This window comes from Pelmatolapia mariae, linkage group LG15 (genome assembly GCF_036321145.2).
Source record: "Pelmatolapia mariae isolate MD_Pm_ZW linkage group LG15, Pm_UMD_F_2, whole genome shotgun sequence".
Classification (NCBI taxonomy): Eukaryota; Metazoa; Chordata; class Actinopteri; order Cichliformes; family Cichlidae; genus Pelmatolapia; species Pelmatolapia mariae.
Window position 1 is genome coordinate 17,729,090 of NC_086240.1, and position 27,895 is coordinate 17,756,984.

The 27,895-nt window shown below is 37.4% G+C and overlaps 1 protein-coding gene across 3 annotated transcripts in view; it reads left to right on the plus strand.

The window, feature by feature from the left end:
* Window positions 1-27,895, plus strand: part of lama2 (laminin, alpha 2) — a 215,613-nt gene that overhangs the window by 30,914 nt on the left and 156,804 nt on the right. For all 3 annotated transcript variants that reach the window (XM_063495049.1, XM_063495053.1, XM_063495052.1), the window contains exons 2-3: window positions 20,648-20,818; window positions 22,817-22,929. In XM_063495049.1, coding sequence (XP_063351119.1) covers window positions 20,648-20,818; window positions 22,817-22,929 — 284 coding nt within the window. The remainder of the gene's footprint in view (window positions 1-20,647; window positions 20,819-22,816; window positions 22,930-27,895) is intronic.

The following is a 27,895-nucleotide window of genomic DNA, read 5'->3' on the forward strand; positions in this document are numbered from 1 at the left end:
AATTGCCTTCAGATGACCCCAAAGATAAAAGTCTAAGGGGGTCAGATTGGGAGACCTTGGGGCCATTCAACTGGCCCACAACGACCAATCCACTTTCCAGGAAACTGTTCATCTAGGAATGCTCAGACCTGGCACCCATAATGTGGTGGTGCACCATCTTGCTGGAAAAACTCAGGGAACGTGCCAGCTTCAGTGCATAAAGAGGGAAACACATCATCATGTAGCAATTTCAAATATCCAGTGGCCTTGAGGTTACCATTGATGAAGAATGGACCCACTATCGTTGTACCCCATATAGCACACCAAACCATCACTTTTGTTGTTCCAACAGTCTTGGAGGGATCCATCCAATGTGGGTTAGTGTCAGACCAATAGCGGTGGTTTTGTTTGTTAACTTCACCATTCACATAAAAGTTTGCCTCATCACTGAACAAAATCTTCTGCGTGAACTGAGGGTCCTGTTCCAATTTTTGTTTTGCCCATTCTGCAAATTCTGTGCGCCAATCTGGGTCATCCTCGTTGAGATGCTGCAGTAGCTGGAGTTTGTAAGGGTGCCATTTGTGAGTAGCTAATATCTGCCGAAGGGATGTTCGACTAATGCCACTCTCCAGTGACATGCGGCGAGTGCTACGCTGTGGGCTCTTGCTGAATGAAGCTAGGACAGCCACTGATGTTTCTTCATTAGTGACAGTTTTCTTGCGTCCGCATTTTGGCAATTGCAACACTGAACCAGTTTCACGAAACTTAGCAAGCAGTTTGCTAACTGTAGCATGGGAGATGGGTGGTCTCGTAGGGTGTCTTGCATTGAAATCTGCTGCAATGACCTGGTTACTGCGTTCACCAGATATCAACACGATTTCGATCCGCTCCTCACATGTTAACCTCTTCGACATGTCAATGGCTGTGAACAAAGAGAAACTTGTAAATAACTCATGAAAGAATAAAGTTACGTTGAAACCAAGCACACCATTGTTTTTCTTGTGACATTACCAATAACTTTGATGTGTCGCATGGCCCTTTTCCTATTGAAAAAACAAAAGTTGTATCCAAGATGGCCGACTTCTAAATGGCCACCATGGTCACCACCCATCTTGAGGAGTTTGCCCCCTCACACATACTAATGTGCCACAAACAGGACTTTAATATCACCAACCATTCCCATGTTATTACGGTGTATCCATATAAATGGCCCACCCTGTAGAATAAAATACTCTGATCTCAGTTTGGTCAAACAGCTTCCTGTAAGACTTTAAACATCTGTGTGCTTTTTGGCTTTTTTTCTGTTTTTGTTGGCTTGCAGTAATGTTTTCCATGTTGACATTCACATTTTGGGCTGCGTCTGGGGCCAGCAGACTATAAAACATTTTGAACTAATCTTCAGATCATAGCAAGTCTAGCTTCCATCGGTCTTTCTGATGGCCAGTGAGCTATGTTCTCCTTACCAATGTAAAGAAGTTGTTCCCCTGAGAGAATGTGTGAAACTGCGTGAGTTTGTATGGTTAATATTCCTTATGAATAGTGGCGGGCCCTTTTGAACATATTTTGTTAATTGGTCCCCGTGGACCCACTCACACAACTATTCAACCAATACGCTGTTTCTTGTCTCTCAGATTTGTCATTTGTCAGTCACATGAATCAAAACTAGAAGAGAGGAGATAAAAGTCATGCGATAAGGGAAGAAATCATGAGGAAAATGGGAAGAGAATAGGAAAAGTAAAAGAATAAGAAGGGTGCACAGACAGAGATGAACAATATTAACATTGTAGAGTGTGTTCGGTTTGATCTCTGTGGTAGCCGTTTCTTCCAGGAAGCTCATGCACATCCATCTGGATTTCCAATTACTCACAATCCCTTGTGACCTCACTGGCGGCGTCTAGAAAATAATGTTATTTCCTGACCTGACAAATACAAAACACACTCAGGACAGACCTGCACATTCACACAAAATAGATCTACTTGAACACATGTAGGAAGTACATATGTACAGAAACACACATAGCAAGGTAACAAAACAAACAAACCTTGTTTTTTGATAATGTTATACTTGGAAAAGCTTCAGCACTAGAAACTCTATGAAAAAAAGGGTTTAGGAATGCACATTAAAAAAATACTTTTTACTATATAAAATAGCAGTCTGTTCAAATCTCTGTGTCACATCATGAATCAGGATAAACTCAAATTGTCTTAAAAATGTTAAAATTGCATTTTCTTTACCTTGGGGACCGCTGATGAATCACCTGTCTCTCAATGACCATTTTTAGCTGTTAAAATAAAATAAATAGAAAGATTTTGTAATAAGATTAGACAAGGAAGCATAATTTTAGATAAAAATATTGAATTTGGTGACCAATTTGTTTGTTCCACCATTCGTAGACACATCCATTACTACTGCGACAAGTCATGGCAGCCACTGATGGCAGCAGTGTCTCCTGCTGTCTACTGATAGTGGGTACTTGGAGTGACAGTGTTACACCCAGTTTATGCTCACTTTTCTTGCTCTTGCAAATTACAGAACATTTCGAAGATATATCAGTACAAGAGCTCAGACAATCTCAGATTACAAGGATGCAACAGCTGCATTAAGATTCAAATGCATACATATTTTAGGGAGACACCATCACTGTAATGGTGACAGGTTTGCTTCAGATATTTGTAAGTGCACAGCACCATCAAACTTAATTTCATATTGCCTCGGTTTTATAAGCAAATTTGTGTAATACTTTGTACAGTTTATCCCTCAGGGGGAAATTACATTTTAATGTAATAAGCCCTATTTGCACTGGATTAGTAATATCAGGGGGCTTTATTTTAGATTATAAATTTGTTACTCAAATTTACTGACATTTGCATTTGCCAGTGACGAACCTAATGTTAGCATTTAATGGGATGTTTCATTTAAAAAACCTGTTGAAAGACGGGTTTGATAGCCTGCAGCATTTCCCTCTGCTGATGATTTTGAACTATCTTTTTCTGTGAATTTTCACCAGTGCTGTGTAGTTACATGAGCCCTGCTGAATTTTCACCAATGTCAACCCGTGTGCCAATGCACGCTCTGCAACTCATTTACATAAAACAGGATTGGGAGAACACAAAAATTGTGATGTCGTTTTTACTTTGCACACTACAGATGGCAGAGTCACAGAGTATTAAGATCACAAATGACCTCGATATTTATTGCAAATTACTAGAGGTCCCCGGGTCATAGTCCCATGTGAATAGGGCTATAAGCTCTGACAGATTGCAGACAAGTAAAATGACCTTCTAGCAGTATCATTGTTTTGTAATTTTGGCTTTTATTACATAATGATGTCTACTCTATGCATAGTTAATTGTATTTACAGTACACAAGAGTTTTTATTGCTTGGACATGTAATTGTTCGTTGCATATTAGCAAAGTTATATATGAAATCAAGGCAATGCTATTTTGTCCTCTTTCATTACGTAGTCAGCAGTAAGACTGACCAATTATTTTTGAAAGGTGGAATCAGTCTGAAAATATTCAATATAATTGTCATTTTTCATAACTTTGACATTCACCATTTCATTTTATGACATCAGGTTTCATAATTGTTTTGCTTTGGTTGACCATAAAGGCCACATATACGTGCTGTAAAAGCCTGAGCAGTCACTGATACATGACTTTATCTCCAGGGAGCATTTCATCTCAAAGAGCGGTTAGCAGAATCAGGAGGCCACTGTTGGCTCCCTGTTAAATCCAGAAATAAATTTAAAATCCTTCTCTTTATATTGACGGTCCTGAATATCAGCCCCCATCTTATCTTAAAACCTCATAGTACCAGGCTTAGTTGTGCATCCCAAGGTATTTAAAAGCAGAATGGGAATCAGAACCTTCAGCTTTCCGGTTCCTCTTCTGTGGAACTAAATCCCAGTTTGGATTCAGGAAACAGACACAAAAAAAGTTACTTTTTTAATATAGCTTCTAGTTGTGGATTGATCACGTGACCCGACCTCCTGAGTTCGTTCTGCTGGAAGTTTCTTCCTATTAAAAGGGAATTTTTCCTCCCCACTGTCACCAAGAGCTTACTCATAAGGAGTCATCTGATTGTTGAGGTTTTCTCGCTATTATTGTAAGGGCTTTACCTTAAAAGATAAAGCACTTTGAGGTGTTGTATAAATAATGTTGAATTAAACTGTTGAGACTGACATAAATGCAGTCCTATTCTGCTCTATTTTGGGTTGCAGGAGAATGTAGTGGTTGTAGCTATGAGAAGATTAGATGCTCTCTGGGGCTAGAGGTCAAGTTGCTCTCTCCTGTAAATCTGCTCTCTGGCATGTTTTCATTACTAGCACCAACATATCCCCCATATTCCCCAGACAGCGTGTGAGTCTAAGTGTGTGTGTAGTGGCCTTGGCTCAGGCTGGACTCTAAGTACTAACCGAGGCTAGCAGCAATAGTTCCTGCTTAAATCATAGACGGCCACACACACACATATACGAAGCGAGAGCGAGGGACAGCCATTTCACTGAGGTGCTTGTGGATGATTTAACAAAGTACTCATCACTGCCTCATCAGGTATGGATTGGGTGTGTATATGTGAGAGAGCAGTTGGAGGGGGCTGCAGGATAGATTTACTGCTGACTGGTCCGAACTCAGCTATATCACTTCAAACACTTATCCAGGAGTTATTGCACATAAACATTCTCCCTGCTCCCCTTTGCCTTTAATTATTTTGTATTTTTTTAAGCATACAGGCCTTGGTCCATTTGTTACTAGAATACTATGGTATTCAATTACAAAACCTGCCTAATTAAAGAAATTAATTTTGCAATTGACTGCTCTGATTTCCACAAATGTTAACTGTCCTTTCATGGAAGTAGTCACATGGGAAGTCGACCAAATGTTGGTGTCATGCTAAATGGTATGCATGGACACCAGTAGCAGTGATAGTCTTAGCCAAATAATTTACAGTACAGTGCACCTTTTTGCATTTCTCAATAGATACAAAATATCAAAATTGACCTAATTTTAAAAACCTGGCATCATGGCATTATGATGCCAAGGTATAGTATTACAGTGTGGATATGATGTCGGTGCTTGTTGCATTAGCTATAATAGAATTGTCCCTTTACAAAAGTAGTAGTTAACAAGTTATTTCCAGAGGTATAGCATTTATCTAGCACTTTTCAACTCAGATAGCTTGCTTAAATTGTCTTACCTTTAAAATAGTGTGCAGAAATTTTGGGTTGGAAATAAGTGCAACGATTTATTGAAACTTGTGCAAACATACAAGGAAGTACAGTATATGAGGTTTAAAAAGAGTTTGTATAATTCTAAAGAGCTTGAAAGTCAATATTTTGTATGTTCACAGCCTGAACTCTTTCTACCTTATTTCTTTTTTCAGTTGTATTTATATAACTCTAAATCACAATCACAGTTGGCTCATGGCACTTTATATTGTAAGGTAATGACCCTACAACAATAACTCTCTAAGTCAAGCTTTCTTGCGATTTCTGTAAGTAATCTTCAATAATAGTACGGAAGGCTTCTTGAAGGACACTCAAAGCTGTTCTTTGGATGCTGGGTGGCTTTTATTCCATTTTCTGTCAAGATGACCCCACACTGTTTCAATAATGTTGAGGTCCGGGCTATGGACAGGCCAATCTATGATTTCCATTGTATGTTTTTCTATCCAGATACGGTTTTACTGTATTGGCAGTAGAGATGGGTACATTAGTCAAAAAAGTATTTACAAATTACTGACTACTTTTATTAAAAGTAATGCAGTTGGTTACTTAATGACATGTGAAAGTAATCCATTACACTACTCATTACATTACTGTACTTTTTTGCTAAAATTACCTGAAATGCATTGCCACATAATTACCAGTTAACACTATAAATCTCAGGCTACAATTCCACATACCAACACAAATCCCTGAGGACACACAAAGGATCTTTGTATGAACACAAAGATCCTGGATTTTTTGCTGGATCTGTTAATGACGGTACTAATATGTGCTGTTCATGCACTATAGGTATTTTTTTTAGGCCTGCCACTTTTTCTTTTTAACAAGTTTTTGGCCCAAGCTCTTTAGGAATCACACTGTTGATGCAAAAATGTTATCAGAATCAGAATCAGAATACTTTATTGATCCCTAGGGGAAATTATTTTTTCGTTACAGTGCTCCATTATAAACAAACATTAACAAAGACAGACAATACACTAACTAAGAATAGCACAATATATACAGGCATATATATACATAAAAGTCACTTATTAATAAATAGCTGAAAAAGAACATGTGCAAGAAGAGTGTAGCTGTTGCAGTAAACAGTGTGTTAAGTGGAAGAGTTGTACAGGGAGATGGCCACAGGCAGGAATGATTTCCTGTGTCGTTCAGTGGTGCTTTTTGGTACTCTCAGTCTCTCACTGAACGTGCTCCTGTGACTGACCAGCATGTCATGGAGTGGGTGGGAGGTGTTATCCAACAATGTCTTTATCTTGGACAACATCCGCCTCTCCGACACCACCTTGAGGGAGTCCAGCTCCATCCCTACAACATTACTGGCCTTACGAATCAGTTTATCGAGCCTGTTGGCATCTGCGACCCTCAGCCTGCTCCCCCAGCATGCAACAGCATAGAGGATCACACTGGCCACAACAGACTCATAGAAAATCCTGAGCATTTTCTGGCAGATGTTGAAGGACCTCAGTCGCCTCAAAAAATAGAGACGACTCTGGCCCTTCCTGTAAAGTGCTGTGGTGTTTGTAGCCCAGTCCAGTTTATTGTCAATGTGTACTCCAAGGTATTTATAGTCCTCCACAATGTCAACACTGACCCCATGGATTGAAACAGGGGTCAAGTGTTTCCTGGTCTTCCTGAAGTCCACTATCAATTCCTTGGTCTTTGCCACGTTGAGCTGCAGATGTTTCTGCTCACACCACGTGACAAAGGAGTCGACCACAGCCCGGTACTCTGTCTCATCATCCCTGTTGATGCATCCAACCACCGCGGAGTCATCAGAAAACTTCTGAAGATGGCAGGTCTCTGTGCAGTGGCTGAAGTCTGTGGTGTTATTTTATGTCTATCAAACTGTGTAATCGCTGACATTTCCATAGATTCAGCTAAAGAAATGGGGAAAAATGTGTTTTTGCAACAGACTACTAGTGACAATGTGCCTAAGGATACAATTTAAAGTTGTTGTTTTTTTGCTAAGTGTGGTATGTGTAGACACAACAGTGATTAATACCTTGAAATAGATGCTTTAAGTCTGTGTGTGTTTTGTTGGGGGGTGGTTTTTGTGTGTGTGATTTTGGTTTAGATCTACTTTTTGCAATTTTATCTTTTACTGGGCTGCACTGACTTTCACTGAAATGTTGTTTATGCAGTACTTCTTCAAACTTCTCAAAGCCTCAAGGAAAGAAGTTACATTAATTACCTCGTTAACTAAAGTTGATAAAATGAGCCAAACAGACAAATCGGACATTTGTGTACTAGTCTGTGAAATTAAGGACCCCAGGAAATTCTGACACTGATAATCGTGTTTATGTTTAGGTGCCTGGATGCTTGACAGTTTTGAGAAAACAGAACTTAAGCAGACATACTGTTGGATAAAAAGGAGTTTTGATATTTAGTTCAGACCACAGCCGAAATGATATATTGTTAAAGCGCACCACTCCCCATTTTGTAATTTAGCCTACATCCTGGTCTGCAGAATTAATTTGTGAGTGGGCCTCCTGGGAGATGCTCACCCTCCAGTCTGGAGCAGACAGTTCATTGACACTGGGTTTGTGAGTTCCTAAGAGTGTGTTTAAGTAGGGGATTAACTGTCTATAACTTAGCGGTTTTCCTGTTTAGTCTGGGTTTATGACCGTCTGGAAGAGGACAGCTTTCGCAAAAATCTACCATACAGACACACACAAATTCACACACAGATGCACATACTTAAGCCCACGTGTCTCTTCCTCTTCGGCTCTGTAATGACTGTGTGTGGCCATCTGGAAAAATACAACATTTGAGTCAGTAATTTCCTAAAATTTGGGCCAGTTGTAATTAGTAAAAAGAAGCATCACGCGCCAATGAACATTGAAGTGTTAATATGTGACTTCTTACTGTGAAAGTACAGCAGTTACATTGACTCGTAGGTGAAATAGTTCAGAGATAGCTGGTGTTGTTTGTAGTTTTAGTTTAGGAGCATAATGACCAGTAAAAAATGTGATGTGTGGGAAGGGACAAAAAACAGGCACAAATGAAATTTTATTGAAACAGAAATGAGGTAAAAGAGAGAGAGGTCAATGTCCTGACTCTTTTGATCCCACAGCCTCTTTTTTCTGCATCTATTTTCTTTTTGTAATAAGTCATTCATCACTCTCTTTCAAGTCAGTGTGACTATCTGCCTGCATTTCCTTTGGAGCTCCATTACTGTTGGGAACCCACACAGAGACACACACACACTCACACACACTCTCCCAGGGCAAGAAGTCCTAGTGAGAGCAGGATGTTGACTTAGTTTTCATTTCAGCTTTCCCTGAGAACCCCGGAGGTCGACAGAAGAGGGGCCAACACGTGTAAAGCTAGAGATAGAAGAAGGGGAACAAAACTATGGATTAATGTATATTTTCTCACTCTTATCACCCCAGAGAAGCAATAACAAGAGAGCTCAAAGTACATATTTATTTTCAGCAATGGTATTGAGGGATACAATTCAAGAAAACAGGGAAAGCAGACACAGAGAATATGCAAGCGCAATCACAGATTTGTCTTGAGTTTATGTGTATTGTGTGATGAAAAATCCCATATTTTATCTTTAGCTCATACGGTAACATAGATAATGGGACTTTTCTGAAAGACTCTGAATGAAATACACTTTAAAATTAATGTGTTCAATGTGACACTAAAGACAGTGACAGAGTGACACATAAAGACGCTTTTCAAGTGCTACAGCAATGACAATGTCATAAAAAATGCCCATAAAAACTGAAAGGCACTACTATCGTGCATATCAATTCATTTTCTCAGCATAACATGTTTGGGTAATATTTCTAAAATCGTTTGACTATCAACGTTGTCTTATAATCAGCCTTAAGATTGCTGAGGTCAACTCATAGCATTATGGTGACTGAATTCAACCATATCAAATAAACTGACTCATGGGGACCAAATTGGAAATAAGCAGCAGTTACAAAGCGTCTCAGAAGATAATGTGACACTGCTTTAAGGTTAAAGTTGGAATGGGTATGATGCACGCTGACAGGAACAAAAAGCTGCTCAATGTCCAGTGCATGAAATTTTCCACACTTCACAACGTCATTCATTTATCAAACATGTCTGTGAATTATGTTACTATGGAAACAACATGCAGTAACCAAGGAACACTGACGGTCGTGCATGGGCGCAAACGCACCAATGTTAGTATTTAACTTTTTCTTTGATCTGAGTTATGCTGAACATAAGTCTTGATAAATGCTATGAGAATTCATGATTTGCACGTGTATGTATGTGTGTGAAGCAACCAGGGATCGAACCACAAGCATTCTGATTAGTTGATGATCTGGTCTAACTCTGGAGCTACAGCCACCTTAAAATATAATAATATATGTTCCATATAATAAAACCTGTTAGTTGAAATCTTTAAGCAGATATTTCGCTTTTTCATGTTGCCCAGCCTCAAATTAAATGCCGTGCTGTGAACTTTGCTGTTATTTACCCATTTCCTCAATTCTCCACACCTCACCTTCCCTGATTTCTTATTACTGATTGGCTCCTGTGTTACTTTGTCTCTTAATTAAAATCACCTATACAGCAGATATTGCTTAAGGACCTCCCCTTTTATTAAGTCTCAGCAACGGGTGTGTGAGTTTGCTGTTTATTATTAGTTAGATTAACTAATAACCTTACTTATCATTAAATTACTGACCAAAAGTCTAGTCTTTTTTGTGTCTTTTTAAGAGTTAGTAGTTAATGTGTGTCTTTTCCCTATAGTTAAAACTGCTTTTCTTTTAACAGTAAAAATAAACTTAAAACACAGAAGCAGTATTGTTGGCTGTATTTATATGTATTCTGATAGATGCTAATAAACCAGTTCCTGTGAAATAGCTAATAACTTTTTGGTTTGAGTAATCTGGGTCACAATATAGTATACGTATATATTTTAACAGTTAGATTTTAAGACCAGCGATTTACAAAACAAACATCTAGCTATTTATACGAACTAACTACTGGAAAATGATGACATTTTGAATCGTCACGATTAAGATAAAAAAACAATTACATGCTATATATGCCACTATATTTGCACAGTTTAGTGATTAGTCAGTTTGTCACACTTGGATCTTTTTCATTTCAAATTCTTACTTAAAAGATTTTTTTCTTTAAACTTGAGCCCTTAAAAGTTATGCTGCATTTATTTCAATTCGCTGTTAATGAAGACTATTTTCCTTTAGATAAGGATGGTGGCTGTTTGTTAGTGATGGATGACTGAGTGTATTTTTCTTTCCTATATAATAAGTAATTTAGACAAAGTGCTACCTGTTAGGTTCCTTCCTGTAGAGCCATGTGTAACAGGAGGAAACATTGCAATTATATCACACTTTGATTGCGCCTTGGGGGATTCAATAGATAGCTTAATTTAGCAATTATAATTTAATCATTCGGTTGCATTATTTTACTAAGGTCTCCAAGTGTTGTGTTGATGTTGGACTTAATGATCACTTTCTTTATTGGAAACATGCTTTGCTGTACCTTAGTTCTGTGTGCAGTTGCCTGCCTGTACCCTGTGACACCTTGTTAACTGAGACAGAAAATTATTTATGTCTTATTTGTATTTATTTATTTATTTTACCAGGGTTTCAGTCATGACTCAGGCTATCATCTCGCCCACCTTCAGTAACAAAATTAGGATATGGTCTTGAGAACACAGGTTATTTTCATCTAGCTTGACATATGACGAACTGACGAGTTATAGTCAGTTTAAGCTTCTGAAAAGGGGCCATGGCGTGTGTTTGTGATTCATAACTTTTCAGTTTTTCCTTGTTGAAAAACAAACATTGTGAGTTTGATGTAATGAAGCAGATACGTGGCCACCAAAAATTGTTTTGTCTTAAAGCAAAAACTGTTGAATCATTGATATTAACCACATGGCTCTGGTCATGAAGAGATGCGGGCACTGCAGCCAGAATCAATTAGCAGAAGCTTTGGTCCCTCATTCTGATGGGAAATTTGATATATCCAGATAACAAGATAATTAAGTTTTGATTTTGATGCTGCTGGAGTCGAAATAGCTGCTGCTGATCTCACCTTCATGTGGACATTTTGGCAATATTTGGTACAAATCTGGGCATGCATTGAATTCTCCTGTCCTTGTTAAACTGTTAAAACCCCATTTCCTGGATTGCCTTGTTTACCAAGCTCAAACGAAGGAGAGAAATCATATTTCTGGTGTTTCGAGCACAGCTGAGCTACAGTAACAAAGCTGATTAGATTTTTTAGGAGAGATCCTCATGAAGCTGAAGATGAGTCCAGCACTGATTAGTGTCTCTCTCTTTATTTATTTTTTATCTTTTTGCTGGAAATTAATTTGCGTGTTAGGTGCATATGCATGTTATGAATAATATCTCTGTGAGACTGGACATAGAGTAATTTTCTATATTTTTGCATATGTTTTTTACAGAGTTTAAAGCTCTGCGCCTCGGTTTTTCATCTTTTTGCTTATGTAAATATCTTTATATAAAGGTTATGTGTGTGCATATACAGGATTATTGCAGTCTCATTCCTCTTCTGGCCCTCACCCTTTTTAAACAACACTTCATCTTTCTCTGGGAATCCCTCCATCCATCTATTTGCTCTCCATCAATCTTTCTATCTTTTCTTCCATCCATATCTCGCTCTCACCCTCTAAGCACTCAGGATGGAGGGAGAGATGGAAAGTTACAGAGAGAGAGAGAGAGAGAGAGATACAGAGAGAGAGATGATCCTGTCTTTTTCAACCTCCTCCTTATTCCATCAAGCATACATCTAGCCTCAAAACTCAACAATAACACATCCATCACATACACACACATAAGGCACATGCACACACGCAGAGCAAGGCGAGCAGTGCCGAGTCATCTTCTACTATGACAGAAAAAGCAAATAAAGTTTTATTCCTAATGCAATAAGAAACCGTTATAAGATAAAAAGAATATGCTATCGTCCCGAACTTGTGGAAATCTGATCAGTGTGACCATTTTCCCCTTAGATTTAATGTAGACTCCTATGTTAATGACCCATGTTACTACATTGATGGTTCAGTACGGTTCAGTAGCCTGACTTTTGAAAACTCTGCTTGTGTGCACTTGAGCATGTGTGCCCGCCTCAATTACATATATGTAAAAAAGCATAAATATAGAAGATAAATAAAAGTAGGTCCATGAACCTGAGAGGTGTTTGAGGAGCTTTCAGTAATATTTTACATTAACAGGTGGGTTGGTTTGCTCAGTTGACACAGAGACGTTATATAATGTGACACGGAAGAAGTTCATGTGCAGGAAGGACTCAAGATTTTGACTGAATTGCATAGGTACTTGTAGACTATATGAATATAGACAATATCATCTCAGTTTTTGTGCTCGATATCCTTTAAAGGCCCACAGTTGTGCTCATTGTGTAGCTCTCTGGCTATGAAGATAGAAAGTTTATGAGAATTCAACCAACACAGAGACCACAAAGGCGCTCTATTGTGCAGCCTGCCAGAAAAAAACAATCACGTGTCACCCAGTGGTGGTGACCCAGTGCATAGTTCAAATACTAAGTTTGAAAAGTTGGCTTGAAAAAGTCAAGAAATATGGATGTTCACCACAAAGAGGAAAATGTACAACGAAAAAGATAAAGTTCAAAGAATGAACAACAAGATACCCTGACCGTGGCTGGAGTTGATAGTGTTCATGGTTTTTCAAACTATGTTTCACACAATTATAAAAAAGTGTTTGTGTATCTGGATTGCTGTCTTTTCCTCAGCAAGGGATAGGCTAAAGTACCAGCAAAAGCACATATTTTTGCAGTATTTCTCATGTTTTTCATAATAAATGTAGCAGTAGCTATGCTCCTTCAAACTCCTGTTGGTGTTAGTACTGACTAATAATCATAATTCAATTTGTCTCATCTTAGCAGCTTCTTTGTAAGTGCAAGTGCACTTGAGGAGACTGGGAACTGAGAAAAAAGGTCAAAGTTCAAAAGTTTAAAAAATCAGCTTGATTAACACAAATTTTTAATGGTAACAACCATTTTTTGTTTTTGTTTTTTTTGTTTTTACCTAGCTATATCAGTATGGAAGCCCGTTTCTGCCCACAAAAAAACAACAACAAAAGTATCCATAACTAAAAATGTCGAGTTATTAACTCAAAACTTCGACTTATTTTCTCGAAATTTTGACTTATTAACTTGAAATTTTGAGAAAAGTAACTCGAAATTTCGAGTTAGCTCTGCCAATCAGTAATCTACGTGGAATGCGCACTCAAAACCGGATCGCAACAAACTGGCGCTTTCGAGAGTACGTTTGCTGATAGTAACGCCATGTGATTCAACACAAGGATTTCATCATTTGTGAAGCCACGCTGAAAATAATCAGCAATTTGTGCATTCATGACTGGCTGTAATACTAGTAGCTTAGCTCTAGCATTTGTAACTGAGGGCTTCAGCTTCTGGTCAACAAGGAGATGACGTGATTCACGTAGATTACTGATTGGAAATGCTAACTCAAAATTTCGAGTTGAGTAAGTCAAAATTAAAGTAAGTCAAAATTTCGAGCTACTTTTCTCAAAATTTCGAATTAATAAGTCGAAGTCGAGAAAGATAACTCGAGTTATGGATACTTTTTTTTTTGTGGCAGAAACGGGCTTCCATAATATCAGCCTTTAATAGTAGCAAAACATCGAAAGTTTAGGACATTGACAACTCCTTGGGCAATGACACTGCCCAGCTTTCCCTAGGTATACTTATGCATTTCGACAGTATTAAAATTTAGAGCCAGTATGGCAATAAATCCTCGGAGACTTCTGGTTAACAGAGCGTAGATGGAGGAGGATAGAGAGGCCAACAGACAGACAGACGGACACACAGACAGGCAGGTTGCCATAGTTATCAGAGCAGAGAGAAAAGAGTGGAAGGTGATGAACCTTCGTAGGTGTGTGTATGTGAGAGGCATCCATGGACCCGTAGGCAGACAATCATTGTGTCCTTGTCATTCAGTGAATCTGAAATGTGAACCCTCGTCTTTATCCAGCGCTCTCTGTTTCTCTGTTATCTCACCTTATTGTTCAACATAAAAGGCATGAGAGAAAAAACTTATCACCATCTGAAGTCACAGTTGGACACATGATCAGATCTAACCAAGAATTTTGATGTTTAGTAGAGGTTGCTGTAACAGCCAGCAACCCATAAAAGTCCTCAAAGTAAAGATCATTGAAATGTCCTTGTTTTATTTCTTTAAAGCTGGAATGTTTTTCTTCTCTGGAACATGAAAAGTGAAATGTAAGGGTTGTTGGGTTAAGATTAACTTAGCAGCTTTATGTGGTGAGGGTCGACTGCTTGAGTATAGCATGGTGCAAGGTCTCAGAGCCTCTGCCCACAGTGCTGAGTTCTTTTCGTTCGCTCATTGAAAAAGTTCTGTTTCCTATTAGAGCTGTGTAGGTTGGATTTATGCTTGAATAATTTACTGTTAATAACTCACATTGTTTTACTTCATTCGCTGTTGGTTGCATACCACCTGCCACCAATGAGACAATCAGCCTCCTTGCTGTTTCACTTTGTTTATGGACAGATTGTTTTAGAACTTCTTGAAGTCTAGCTTTTTAGACGTTCTCCACTGATTTGCTTGTGATTTTTTTTCCTGAAAATCTCTCTTTGTTCTTAGTTAGCTATTTGGTTTTTTTTTTGTTTTTTTGCATTTCTTTGTATTGTTTACCACACTGACTCAGGGGTGTACTACAAAGTGACGTTAATGGATTAGCAGCTATGTAGATCTTAGAGTCAAAGCTTTTTTTAATGGCTCTCTTTTTACCTGTCTAAATCACTGTGGTACTGCAGCACCTGGTTTATAGCAGATTACATTCAAAGTTATAGTTTAAAATTGGCTTGAAGTACCACGATTTCACTCATTCTTTTACGCTCATTATTTGCATGTGTTAAGTGTGATGTAGATTCTTTATTGGCCACGAAGGAAGCCCAGCTGTAAAAATTTCAAGAGTTCTAGCTTTGCATTGACATAGCATTGGAATGTTTTTATATTTGATTCTAATTTGCTGCTAATTCTCTTTCACACAATTACAGTTGCTAGAACACAAAGTAGAAAATTAATCAGTTATATTTGTTTGCTGGTCATTAAAAATTTTAAATTCATCAATAGTGGCAATCTAATGATTTTCTTGTTTCCTTTATTTAGACTATAAGATGGTAACTTTTAATGTTTAACTGTATTTTGTGTTCTTTATAGATTTCTGTCAACATTTTATCATCATTATCTGATAATGTCTGTCACTGGAGTAGGGACACTCATAGGGATCATTTTATGTGGAAAAAAGAGTCATAAGGTGCACTGAACGCATCTTTCTACAGAGCCTGAAGCAGAAAGTCAAGCTTAACAAAGAAAGTTGAAGACAACCATCGTGATACCCATTATCTCTGCCAGAGGTTTTTGGTTTTGTCAAGCCAGCTAATGAAATCTGGCTGTGTTGAAATTCCTTAATAGTATACCACTCCAATGGCCTGAGAATTACCTCTTAAGAGCAGTTCACAGCAAAATGTACACCGAACCTAAATTTTATGACAGGCTGATGAGATCAAAATGGTACTTCTGTCTAATTATAAGACTTCTCAAAAGTAGAAAACAATATCCATCCATCCGCCCACTTATCCAATTCAGGAAGATAGATTACCCGGAGAGGAGCCAACGTCAATCACTTGTTGGATTTGAACCCAGGACTTTTTTGCTGTGAGGTGACAGTACCAATCACTGTAGCATCAGTGAATTTAATCTGACCACCAGTATTTTCAAGCTTGCTTGAAAGACGAAGCCAATACAGTTACACATGGAAAAAATGAAGTTCTCTTTTGAGACCACATGTGAATCTGTAAATCAGACATGCAGAAGTGATAAAAAGCTAAGGGTATTAGCTGTCTCAAATCAAGGTGAAAAGACACTTAAAAATTCCACAGTCTCCCACACACACTTGTATCTAGAGACTCTTCCAGGTTGTGAATCAAAACCCCAGGAATAAGTAGGATTTTGCGTTGATTTCCTGGCAGCAACACGTGTAGTTATAAATGGTGCGGACAAGAACCATAAAAATATGTCATGAAGACATTTTTTTTTATTGTGCAGTAAGACCTTAAACTAAGTTTTATACTCGGGTCTTGGTTGTCTATGTTGACCACAAAAGAATGCAATCTCTTTTTTCTTCCTTACCTCTGTGGTATGTATATACAGGTCTTGTATGCCATTGCTTTTTTTTTAGAGCTTTATCTCTTCCCTGTTGCCAGTGTTCAAACTGAGAATAAGTGAACAAAAGAGTGCTTTTGAAGGAGTTCAGACTGCTCTCCACTGACTGTGTTCTTTGAAAGGTTGACCAAATATCAGACTAATCTTGAGGCATCAAAAAAGAAATCTCAGAAATTCACAAAGAATCACAGTGAATAGATTAAATTGAAAAGATTTTGATAGCAAATCTATAAAAGTGGCTGCATTATCATTCCAGGGTTCAGAGAGAGACAAAGAGGAGTTGCACTTAGACTGTTTGATTGTGAGTTGAGATTTAGGCATTTGTGATCGTGGGACTATTTGTTTGAACACTTTGTTGAATAAGCTTAGGAAAATGAATTTATATTAAGTACAGCAACATAAATCGCAGCAAATAAAGCATAAAAAATAAATGCGGTGTATTAATGCATGATTCTGTTTTATTTCAAGCCGGCATATTTCCCCCAAAAGGTGCAGCTCGTGCACATGTTGCAGGTCATGTTAAAACTGCACATCCCATCTTTGTTGGAAGGATTCAGGGGAATTACTCGTGGAAAAAAAAATCCTGGGGAAGTCTGCACATGCCTCCCGTAGCTTTCCAAACAATCACAATTTTTACATGAATCGTTTTAAATGCTTTGCTCTGACTGCAGCTACAAATAAGCACAGTGGGTAGCTGCCTAGAATGGTCATTTTGGCTAACTGCATAGGGATCTACATCTGGGTCACCTCACCTGCTGGCTGACTTCAATGGTTATTTTGACAGCAGTTATGTTCGAAATCAAACGGTGTGACTGCTCAAACTGCAGAACAGCTGATCAGTGATTTTACCATCATCACACCCCCCAGACGTTACACATTAAATGACGACTGAGTTGGAGAAAAATTGGGCCAACTCTAAAATTTATTTGGGGCTGAAAGTCTGTATGGTATCCTTGCAAGGTTTCTGTGACTAAAATGCACATTTTCTGTTCAATCAAATGTGTTTCAATACATTACAGCTTGAGGAATTTGATTAACTATAAATATTTTGTGTGCTTCAGTGCTTTAAGGTGAATTAAAACCACTAGAATATGTAATACAGGAGGAATAAATACGGGACTTTGTGTTATTACTCATTGAGAACCTGGTTAAAATATTTATCCGTGACATTTCCTTTATTTAAAAAAGTCATAATGGAAGTCTGGGCTTCCTAAGTGGCAGGGGCTTCTCAGATATCATTACTAAAAGCCTGGGAAACACGTGTGCATGTGATATGTTGTGAGTATTCATATGAGAATGTGTGCGCATATGTGAGAGAGACTTTGGGTGTCTTAGATGTTTTTCACAGTTCATCTGTCTTGACATCTGGCCAAACAGCTGGACTCATCTGGACAAACCCTCACAGACAGTCCAAGTGCTTCTCCTCTCAGACTTCCTTACACTTTTCCTCTCCTTCTTACTCACCCTTGATTTGTTTGTCTCCCATGTGCACGATATGGTACATTTATATTTATCTATTTTTCATTGTGTATACATGCGCACGTTCTTTAACTTGTTTTCTTAAACTTTAATTGTAATGTCTAGTGTAACATAGTATATGTATGTGTTTATCTGTGCATGATTTCCAGAAAGGAAATGTGAACCATATGTAGGCCATGTTAAGCATTCCAGGACTTTAAGTTCAACAAGCTTGCCATTCATAGTGAACACTCAGTGATCTCTTAGGGACAGCTGATACTGATCAATGTTCCATCCTTGTACTGCAACATGTAAAATGCAGCTTTTGATATCTTGAATGGAAGTTCTTTTAAACATTGAACAGTTATAAACCTTGGTTGGTTTTTACATTTTAGCTTTACATGCATAGCAAAATAGTAATTTTGATTTTTTTAAGAAAATGTAAAAAAAAAAATTGAATTAATAACTTAATTGATGAATTCTTTTTGAAAACAGTCTTTTTTGTTTAAAAACTGAGCATAGTGTTATTTCAGGCAGACCGTCAAGTTGAGCTCATCCTTAGTCTCAGAGGCTCAGCTGATCTCAGTGCCAGCCCACATCAACTGAGGGTTTGGCTGATGTCCTTTTTTGCATCCAACTGTCAAGTCTAATATAGGGTGTGTTATTTAAACTCCCCACAGTTGCTGTGCCTCTGCAAGCCACTTCGCAACTCACTCCAATCCCAGGTCCTCTGTTCAAGCTTTATCTGACTTATCCGTGTCATAGTTGTTTCTGTAGGAGGTCTCTGCTGTATTGGTATCCCTCAAAAGCAAGTCATTATATCTCAAGGAAAATTCCAGTAATTTTATGTCAATAGGGAGAGATCACTTGGAAGACTTGAAGATGATTTATTGAGATTGAGAAATTAATGTATTTGGTAATTAGACATCATGGCAGAGCAGACTTCCAGTGGTGATAGGATTTAAGACAGGAGCCCCCGGAGTCTAGACGCTGATGGTGGTGAAGATGAAGACTGAGGCTTGGATGAAGCTCTGATGGGGAGGAGGTTAGTTGCACTGACGGTGGGCAAGAAGATGATTGGACTAGAGTCATGATGTCAGTACTGAGATTGACAGCTTGGGAAAGTGGTAGTGATGTTGTATTTTGAAATAAGCTTTTTAAAGCTTTAAGCCCTGCTTTTTCAGTACTTGTCCATCCACTGTTGCTCATTTAAACTTATGCAGTGTAACTGGTGATTGCTGCAGCCATTCTCAGTTGAAACATTTATTTTTAGGTTGCACAAAACTAGCGACTAGTATTCAACGGTATGTTTTTGGTAAAATACATTTGCCATTTCCAACAGTTTTGGTGCACAGTATTGTTCTTTGTTGGAGATTCCCGAAGTGAACTGTCACTGAAGGTTGACAGTACTCTGGCTTCCTGGCTCCATGACATATATGGTCTTGTCTCATCGTATCCACTAGGGAACTTAAATGCATCAGGATGGATTTCCATCAATCCATTCATACGATGTTTTACGTCATTTAAACATTTATTGATTAAATATGTAGATTTTTTGAAAACTACCTGAATGATAATAGGTCTTAGGGATGAACAGAGTGGTGTCAGCCTTACATGGATAGATGGAGAAATGTGCGGAATGTGCATAAATATGCCCTATTGGGGAATAAATTGTGGCAGCGAGTGGTATATCATACATTTGGTCTTCACTTTTATCCTTGATATCTGGCTTGTTGCATTTTCTTTCTGCATAAAACATCCAAGTTTCCTGAATGTCCTTCCTGCTTGAATGAACCTGGTCTCACAAGATTATCATAACAATAAGGTTGAAGACAAAGTCCTGTTAGCACAGTATAACTTTATTAATGGATTCCAAGAATATCCTGGAAAAAAATTTGGAGGATTTTCCATAATGTATGTCCTCTCCTAGTTTACATTCTGTGGCTCCAGCTGTGAAAAATGTCCATGGTCAGAAAATGAAAGTTGCTTGAACAACATAATGCAAATGAACAGTTTTTTGATACAAAAGTACAAAATTGCTCAAAGTCTGCACAGTGGAAAGCGTGCCCGAAAATATTCTGTCCATGCTTCTTTTATCAAAAGATAAAGTGATTACAGCCATTTCTATCTGTTAATGTTAAATGATGTTAACTGCTTTTGACTGCACTGAAAATACACCCAAATTAAATAGCTCGGATGATGCGAAACCCTTGCCCTCCCCCTCATGTTCCAGGCTAATTACTCATAACCTCAGTACAACAGAAATACAGGCATCATTTTGATTTGAAATACAAAACCTAAATGCAAATCAGGATGTGCTGTTCCTAACAACCCCCCACGGTAGCATTTGGCAACTGCCCACCTTTTATTTTATGCTTTGACTAAGAAATCCAGCCTGGCCTCATTTGAAGTGCTCTGAACGGACTTTGATGTGTGATTAACGAAGATCTGAATGCACAATAACATAGAACTTGCTTCGGAGTTATCATGTACTGTGTTCTTTTCTTTTCTTTTTTGGATATGTTGAAAACGAGTGAACTAACTTTTGAAATATTGTAATTTTTTTATTGGATAGTTGATGTAGGTTTGCTTTTTATTTCACATTTTTTATTTGTACTAAGACAAAAAAAAGTAGAAGGTATATGCAGGCATCAGTACTAATGCATAAAGCTCTTTAACTTTCAAAAGTTGCATCTGTATGCAATTATCCAATTACCCATGTCTGTTTTCTTTCTTTCTTTTTTTCTTCCCCAGGTCTGTTTCCAGCTGTGTTGAATCTAGCGACTATGGCTAATATAACAACCAATGCTACCTGTGGTTCAACTGGTCCAGAAATGTTCTGCAAGCTTGTGGAGCACGTTCCAGGACAGCCTGTTAGAAATGCACAGTGTCGAATCTGCAACCAAAGGAGTGCAAATCCCACGGGTAAGGAAGAGTCACATCCACATGAGACTTATAGTCTTGGTGATTACAACAATTAATCATTCTATATTAGTTAATTAGACTACGATTGGCCAGATGTTAACCAATCATTTTGTCTAAAACGATAATTATAGAACAAAACGAGGAATCAATTGCAACATGACAAGATGACAATACAAAATTAGCCTGCAATCATTATTCAAATAATCTACCAGACTGTCATAATAAAATGGATCAATAATTCAATTAACCGCTCAGCCAGTCAAATACCCAATCAGTTTGTCAGTGAAGCACTCCATCATTAACTAGTATCCAGTGATTAGTCAACAAACCAATTAGTCAGCCATCAGTCAGCCAGTTCATTGTTGGTGTTATTCATTAAATGGAGCCCATCCTTTTCTTTATTTTCTTATTGTATACTCTTACATTGGCGCATATTCATATAGTGATGGGCAATGGTTTAAATAATAAGGTTAACGTGTATCCATAGTAGCCTAATGCTTAGTCTTTAGCGTGCTCTCAACATGAGGTTTTAGAGCTTTGTTTTGTTTTTTGTTTTTTTTTAACTTGTGGCTCTTTTTGTCCTTTTGAGCAGATATCTTTAATTACATTTTATTTATATACCATCAAATCACAACAGCAGTTTCCTCAGTGCACTTTATATTGTAAGGTAGAGATGCTACAATACTACAAAGAGAATCAGGCTCAGCGGCTATCTGCCACGACAGTCCTTAATATGTTCATTAACAATGTGTTCAGTATGTTCAAATAACAATTAGCTGTATTTTGGTAGGGTATGTAGATCACTTTTTGGCTGTGTAAAGTGAATTAAGGGGGTCTTTACACCATCAGGTTGCCCAACATTTAGAAATGGCCCAGTGCTTATAAAAGCACTAAAAGAGCAGTTGACAGTTGGTGGGTGAAATTTAAAACAACCTCTTTGCTGTTGCTTTGGTCCTTGTATTTTGTGTAGAAAACAATATATTGTCTGCAAACACTCACCAACTGCTTGCCAAGTAGTAGTAAAACTGAAAAGTGCAACTCAACATATTGATTTTAGAGACTTGTAACAACTTTAGTTTGAAGGTGAACACTTGGCAAGGATTTACAGACAAGTCGGCATCTTTCATGCAAACTACGGGTGATTACACCAACCTACTAGTAACCACAGAAATCACAAGGAGCTTTTTGGCGGAAGGCTCTCTTTGTGACTGATTTCAACAGAAAGCTCTAGCATCCACCAGCTGCTCTGGGAATATATATTTTTTTCTAGGGCGTAGCTTCAGTTAAAAAAAAAGTATATATGTCTTCATCTACAGGTAACTTTGTAAGAAAGCATTTACCCTCGGTGAATATTCATTTTCTATATCGTGGTTTTAGTGTTTTGTCCATTCTTTATTTGCTTTCTGTAAAGGAATTTTCTTTACTGTGTTCTTCTAATGCCACACAGCAGGGTAGGAAAGAGCAAGATGAGTACAATAATTTTGTTATAGATAATTTCCATTACTTTTAACGGAAATGTCACAGGTACGTAGCCAGATGACTGACAGATGCCAGTCAAGCTGAAAAAACATATCTGCTCTTAAAAACCTTCATTAACACGCGTATAAGCACCCAAACAATTGCATATAACGCATAAATAAAATGCTTGATTGTGACCTTTTGCTTTATAATAAATTATAGTAGTGATGCATTTTATCTTCCTTCTCTATTAAAACACTTCTATAGACTTGTAATAGTGCCCAGGAGAAGACTGTGCAAATGCACTGACATTTTTTCTTATTCAGAGGTGAAATCAAATAATACTAAATGGGAAGGAAATCTATTATTACTATTTTTACGAGGTGGACAAATGTGCTTTTGATATCTGGCCTTGAACGTCTCAAATGCCAGAGTGGAGAAAAATTGTAGAGTACTACATTTTCACTTTAGAACAATGTAGAATGCAAGATGAAAATACCTGAGATATTTAAAATAAACTGTTTGTGTGTGTGCTTACAGAACATCATCCCATAGAATATGCCATAGATGGAACCAATCGTTGGTGGCAGAGTCCGTCGATAAAGAATGGAATGGAGTACCACTATGTGACAATCACACTGGACTTGAAACAGGTAGAAAACACACATTCATTATGAGTGAAATGCTGTTCACGTACTTTCACTGCATGCCTCTTTTCTGTTTTATTTATTTATTTGTATTGGGTTACTTGTCTTTATCAGCTTGCATCATCAAATTTAAGCATTAATTTTCTAAGGTACAAAGTCTTAGAATAACAAACGGGCAGCAGTTTCATCATTCGGCAGATTTCTTTAGTGATGACACACGTGCATAATTCGCCAATATAGAAATAAGTAATGTCAGCCAGACACCAAAGAACACACACAAGCACATATTATATAGGAGAAATGTACAACTTTTCCTCATTTTATACCTGATTGTCAGCACCTGGGGTACCAGAGACTAGGAGGTAGGAATCCCAAGCCCTGATTTCTGTTTGCAGATACAGACGTAATAAAAGATGGTTGGGCTCACCTCGAAGTCACCTACTGGTTGGCAAATCCGAATCATGTTACAAAGCCTTGAGTGCTTTCACCATCACTTTATGTTTTGAAATCAGATGTGACAAGCGAGGAGTGGATGTGAGTGTGAAAATGCATACTCATTGGCTAAAGACTTGTCAATCACAAGTTTTCATCAAATGAACATTTCCTGGATCCTTTCTGATCTGACATTTCAACCCAATCACTCAATTAGTCGTTAATTGAGTGACTGAGTACAAAAAGCCACCAGGAAGCCTGAGCTTGGGACTGTACCAGAGACTTGTATAAAACCAGGAGGTACAGATATAGAAATGTAAGAAATTTAAGAATTTCTATATCTGTGTTTGTTTTTTGTTTTTAAATACTGTCTAGCTTTATATGTTGGAGAAGTGGAGGCAGGGTGGGATGCTTAAAGATGGCTGGTTTCAGATGCAGCATTAACTAAGGGGCTGCACAAGGGCTGCCATAAGCTTAAAATATATTTTAACTGTGAATTATTCCTCCATTCTCTGTGAGGTTTCATTCATTTCATTTTCATTCTTTAAGGTAAATAACCACATGCTTGTAATTGCAATTACTGTATGTAAAATTGAAATCCTTATAAAATTAATAATTTACTAATTACTGCCCAACCTTTCATACTTAGCCCAATGCAGCAATAAATGCATAGCTGTGACCCAATAATTCAGCTTTGTGACAGGTTTGTGATGTGATATCAAACAGCTTTTTAAAAAAAAAATGAATAAAGGGCAAAATCCTCTTTATCAAGGGGTATTTAAGGGGTATTCAATGAAGTCCTAGCACAAAATCTAAGTACACAAATGCTCATGCATGTGTGCTATTGCAGCATGTTCATTCTCTGAAGGCACACCTTCACTTGATGCCGCATCAGAAATGTGTCTTGTCAGTAATTAAACATCAATCCCTGTTCGCAATGTCCCTTTTTTTACACAATGACAGCTGTGGTTGCCTTGAGTTTATAATGTTGATTTGTCATTATTGAAATTCATTGTAACTGCGATGAATCAAACCTGACTACAGCCACCACTCTCCCTGAAGTGGCAAACCTATTTCATTTGTTAAGGTTCATTTAACAGCTTTAGAATCATTATTTAATTGCTGTGTTGTATATGTGTATTATACATTCAGACATACAGGTATTTAAAAACTCTTACTAAAAGGAATATGTCTCACTAGACATGTATACCCTTTTTTTTATTTTCGCTCATTTTACTTTTAGAAGTAATATTTAGCTTTTCCTAAATTGATTTATGAATCTCATACAATCTCATCTTTCCATTAGAATCAGTCGTACTCACACAAATGCCTATTTTAATGAGTCAAATTCTTTTCATTTGCTTTCTGTTTGTGCACATATGATTGGATTCACACCGAGCGCAGATGCATTCAGCTGCCAGGTGCTTGATCCATCAAGCTCATCCCTTTTCTGCCACTGTGTTCCTTTTCTGTCAGGATGTTGCACGTACAAACATTGTCTTCTACATTACTTCTACAGAGCTACATTAACACCCTGTGCTGCATGCTGTCATGGTCAGCTTAGCTTGGATTTTATTTTCTGTGCAATTAAAGTGATTACTGCAGTTAGTCATTTAAAGGTGCGGCGTACAAAATGTGTCATTGATGTGTCATCAGGGTTTTAAGCTACACAGAACTGTTTCAGCAGAGCTGGAATTAGTTAAACCAACTTTGCTATTAATCACTTCATAATCTTGTGTGCACTCTTTAAATATTGGCTTCCATTTTTGACTTGGAAAGCTTGGCAGGAATCTCTGTGATTGAGTGGCTGTGTACTGGCATGGGCTGATTTGGGACATTTAGTTTAGTTTAGAAGTGTGATTAAATAGATAAGACTGCCAGATTGTAATTATATAGACGTTATGAGAATAAAAGTAATGAGAATGGAAGATTTAGTTTATGAGAATCCATGGCTTCATTAAGAGAAGTCAGTCAAAAATTGGTCTAAAAGTAAAAAAAAAGAGATTAATTTTAGATGTCTAATAAAAACACCAATATTCATGAAAAAAATGAAATAAATAATTAAGTTAAAGAAAAGCTGAAAACTAACTCGGGTTAACAATTTCTGATTTTCTGATCACTATTTGTCTCCGGAAATATGTCTTTAAATTCATTTTAAACATCCAATGCATCCTTTTCTCTTTCTAATCCATGTGATGCGTTCATGGTACAGATGTAAAGTTGATTCTGTCCTAAGTTGAAGTAGAAATATTTGAGTTATTTAAAAGTTGCATATAAATACTTTACTAGGCATTTTGCTGCAGTTGAGTGGATTAAAAGTTAGTTCGCAGTTCTGAGGTGAAGTTTATAGTAATGTGCTAAGTTTGACTGGTGTGGACAGACTGTGGCGTTCATGGTCAATGTTAGGTTATATTAAGGCCTTTTGTATGTAAGTTGATGATATTGATTAGATTCTGCATTATCTGCTGTCTAAGGATTGGGCTCAACCATAATACCTCATTTAACATCTGCTGAAATTTAAATCCAGGTAACTAAATCCATAAAGAGAAGTAAACCTCTGTAGCGGTGCAGGTCAGCTTGTCAGAGCCTAAACACAAAGAAAATCTACCAAAAAAGTTATTACATGACTTATTTCTAACTAGTTCTTTAACCTCATGCTGCACTGCTCCACCTGATCTACAAAAGGCTACAAAAGTGTAAAATGGAGCAGCAGAACTGTGGAATAAAAATAAATAATTAAATTAACAAGATAAAGTGAAACGACAGACATGGAACAGAGAAATTATGAAAATGATGATGACTGAAAAAAAAAATCTGTTAATTTAATGGCAGTATATTGCTCCAAAAATAATTGGATCACACGTTTTTCAAATGGAATTTAAAGTTTTTGTTATAATAAAAATAAAGTCATTTTTATATGGCAACATCTTGCAAATGATGTTTGTTTCAGCCAAATATATCCAGAGTTAATAAAATGGACTTGAGTTATTCAAATCAGTTAATAGTCTGGTGGTGACTGCTGTCTTGTGGCTCATTAAAATCAAACTGCTAACTAGCAGTGCTGTGCTCTATTCATAGAGGATAATTGTCATAACAGTAATAGAAATTGCAGGTGGTGGTAGTAGACTTCACTTTTACTTCACAGGTAAACTGGACCCGTTTGACTGACAAAACATAATGAATGGGAAATCATCAAAGAACTGAAATTACAGCAACTAGCTGTATCCACAACAAGCAGAATAAAACCCTCCTAGTTGCCTTTTTTCAAATTTTAAGATTTCTATTCTAACATAATCCCACACCTTAAAGACAATGATGGATGAAAGTAGATGTAATGGAATGACCCTCACAGTTTAAAGTGTAGTTTGTTAAGCGAAATGACAACAAAAAAGTAGTGAAACAAACAAAAGTAAGAGTTGAATACTAATGTCACATATGAATATTGCAGTATTTCTGGTCAGAGTCCTACTATTCATACTGAATTTAGAACCACAAAGACAACTGCAACAAAGTGAGGCAAATGTGAAGAGTGCTTTTTCCTTTTCTTGCTTGCTCTTTTTTTCCTGCACCCAACACAAGTAGAACGTAATTACAGCCCTGCACAGGAAGTAGAGTAACAGCCATCTTGAAATAATAATGACTTTAGGCCCATCAATCACACCTTTCACCACTGTGGTGCGTCTACTGAATAAATATTAAGGCTTCAGTGGTCTCACAAATACACACACACACACACACACACACACACACCTGTCTCTGGAGTAGTACGGCCAGTGAATGCATCTGCCTGGTTACTCATACTCACTCCCTCACTCACTTACCCTGTCACTTCTGACCTTAATATTAGTGTGTGGAGCAGGTGACACCCACACACACCCAACACCACAGTCATTTTGATTCTTATTCATGTCTAAGAAGATAATAGATATGTACAACGAAAGATTATAAGGATCTGACAGCTGAATAAGAATTCCAGAATTTCAGGGTATTCCTCACAATTAAATAATCTTCATGTAATCACCACATTTAACATGTTTACATATTTCTCTGTATTTACAGTATCCAGAGTTAATAATTTTAACATTAGGACTAGAAATCACTGAGAAAAGCCTCTTAAAATAAAACCCCATTATCTCATATTTCACTACTTTTACTAAAATTGGCTTATTTATGACGTAATTAATTATATAGCATGTTTCTACTCTCCTCGAACACTTAAAGCGCTTTATACAACATGCCTAATTCACCCATTCATACAAGCACTTTTTTATACTTTCTATCTAACATTCACACACATTCATACTCCAATTGATGCATCAGAGAGCAACAATCCTTTATTAATCATTTCTAATATATATTTTACCTTTATAACCAGGGGTGTTAAATATGAGACCTAGGGGCTAGAATTGCCTTGGCAAAGACCTCAGATCGGCAGAATGGACAGTTTTGGAAAATAACATGGAGGGCATAAATAAACAAAGCAATTAAGTAATAGATAAACAATTAGATGGCAGTAAAAGTCCAGGTTTTTTTTGCAGTG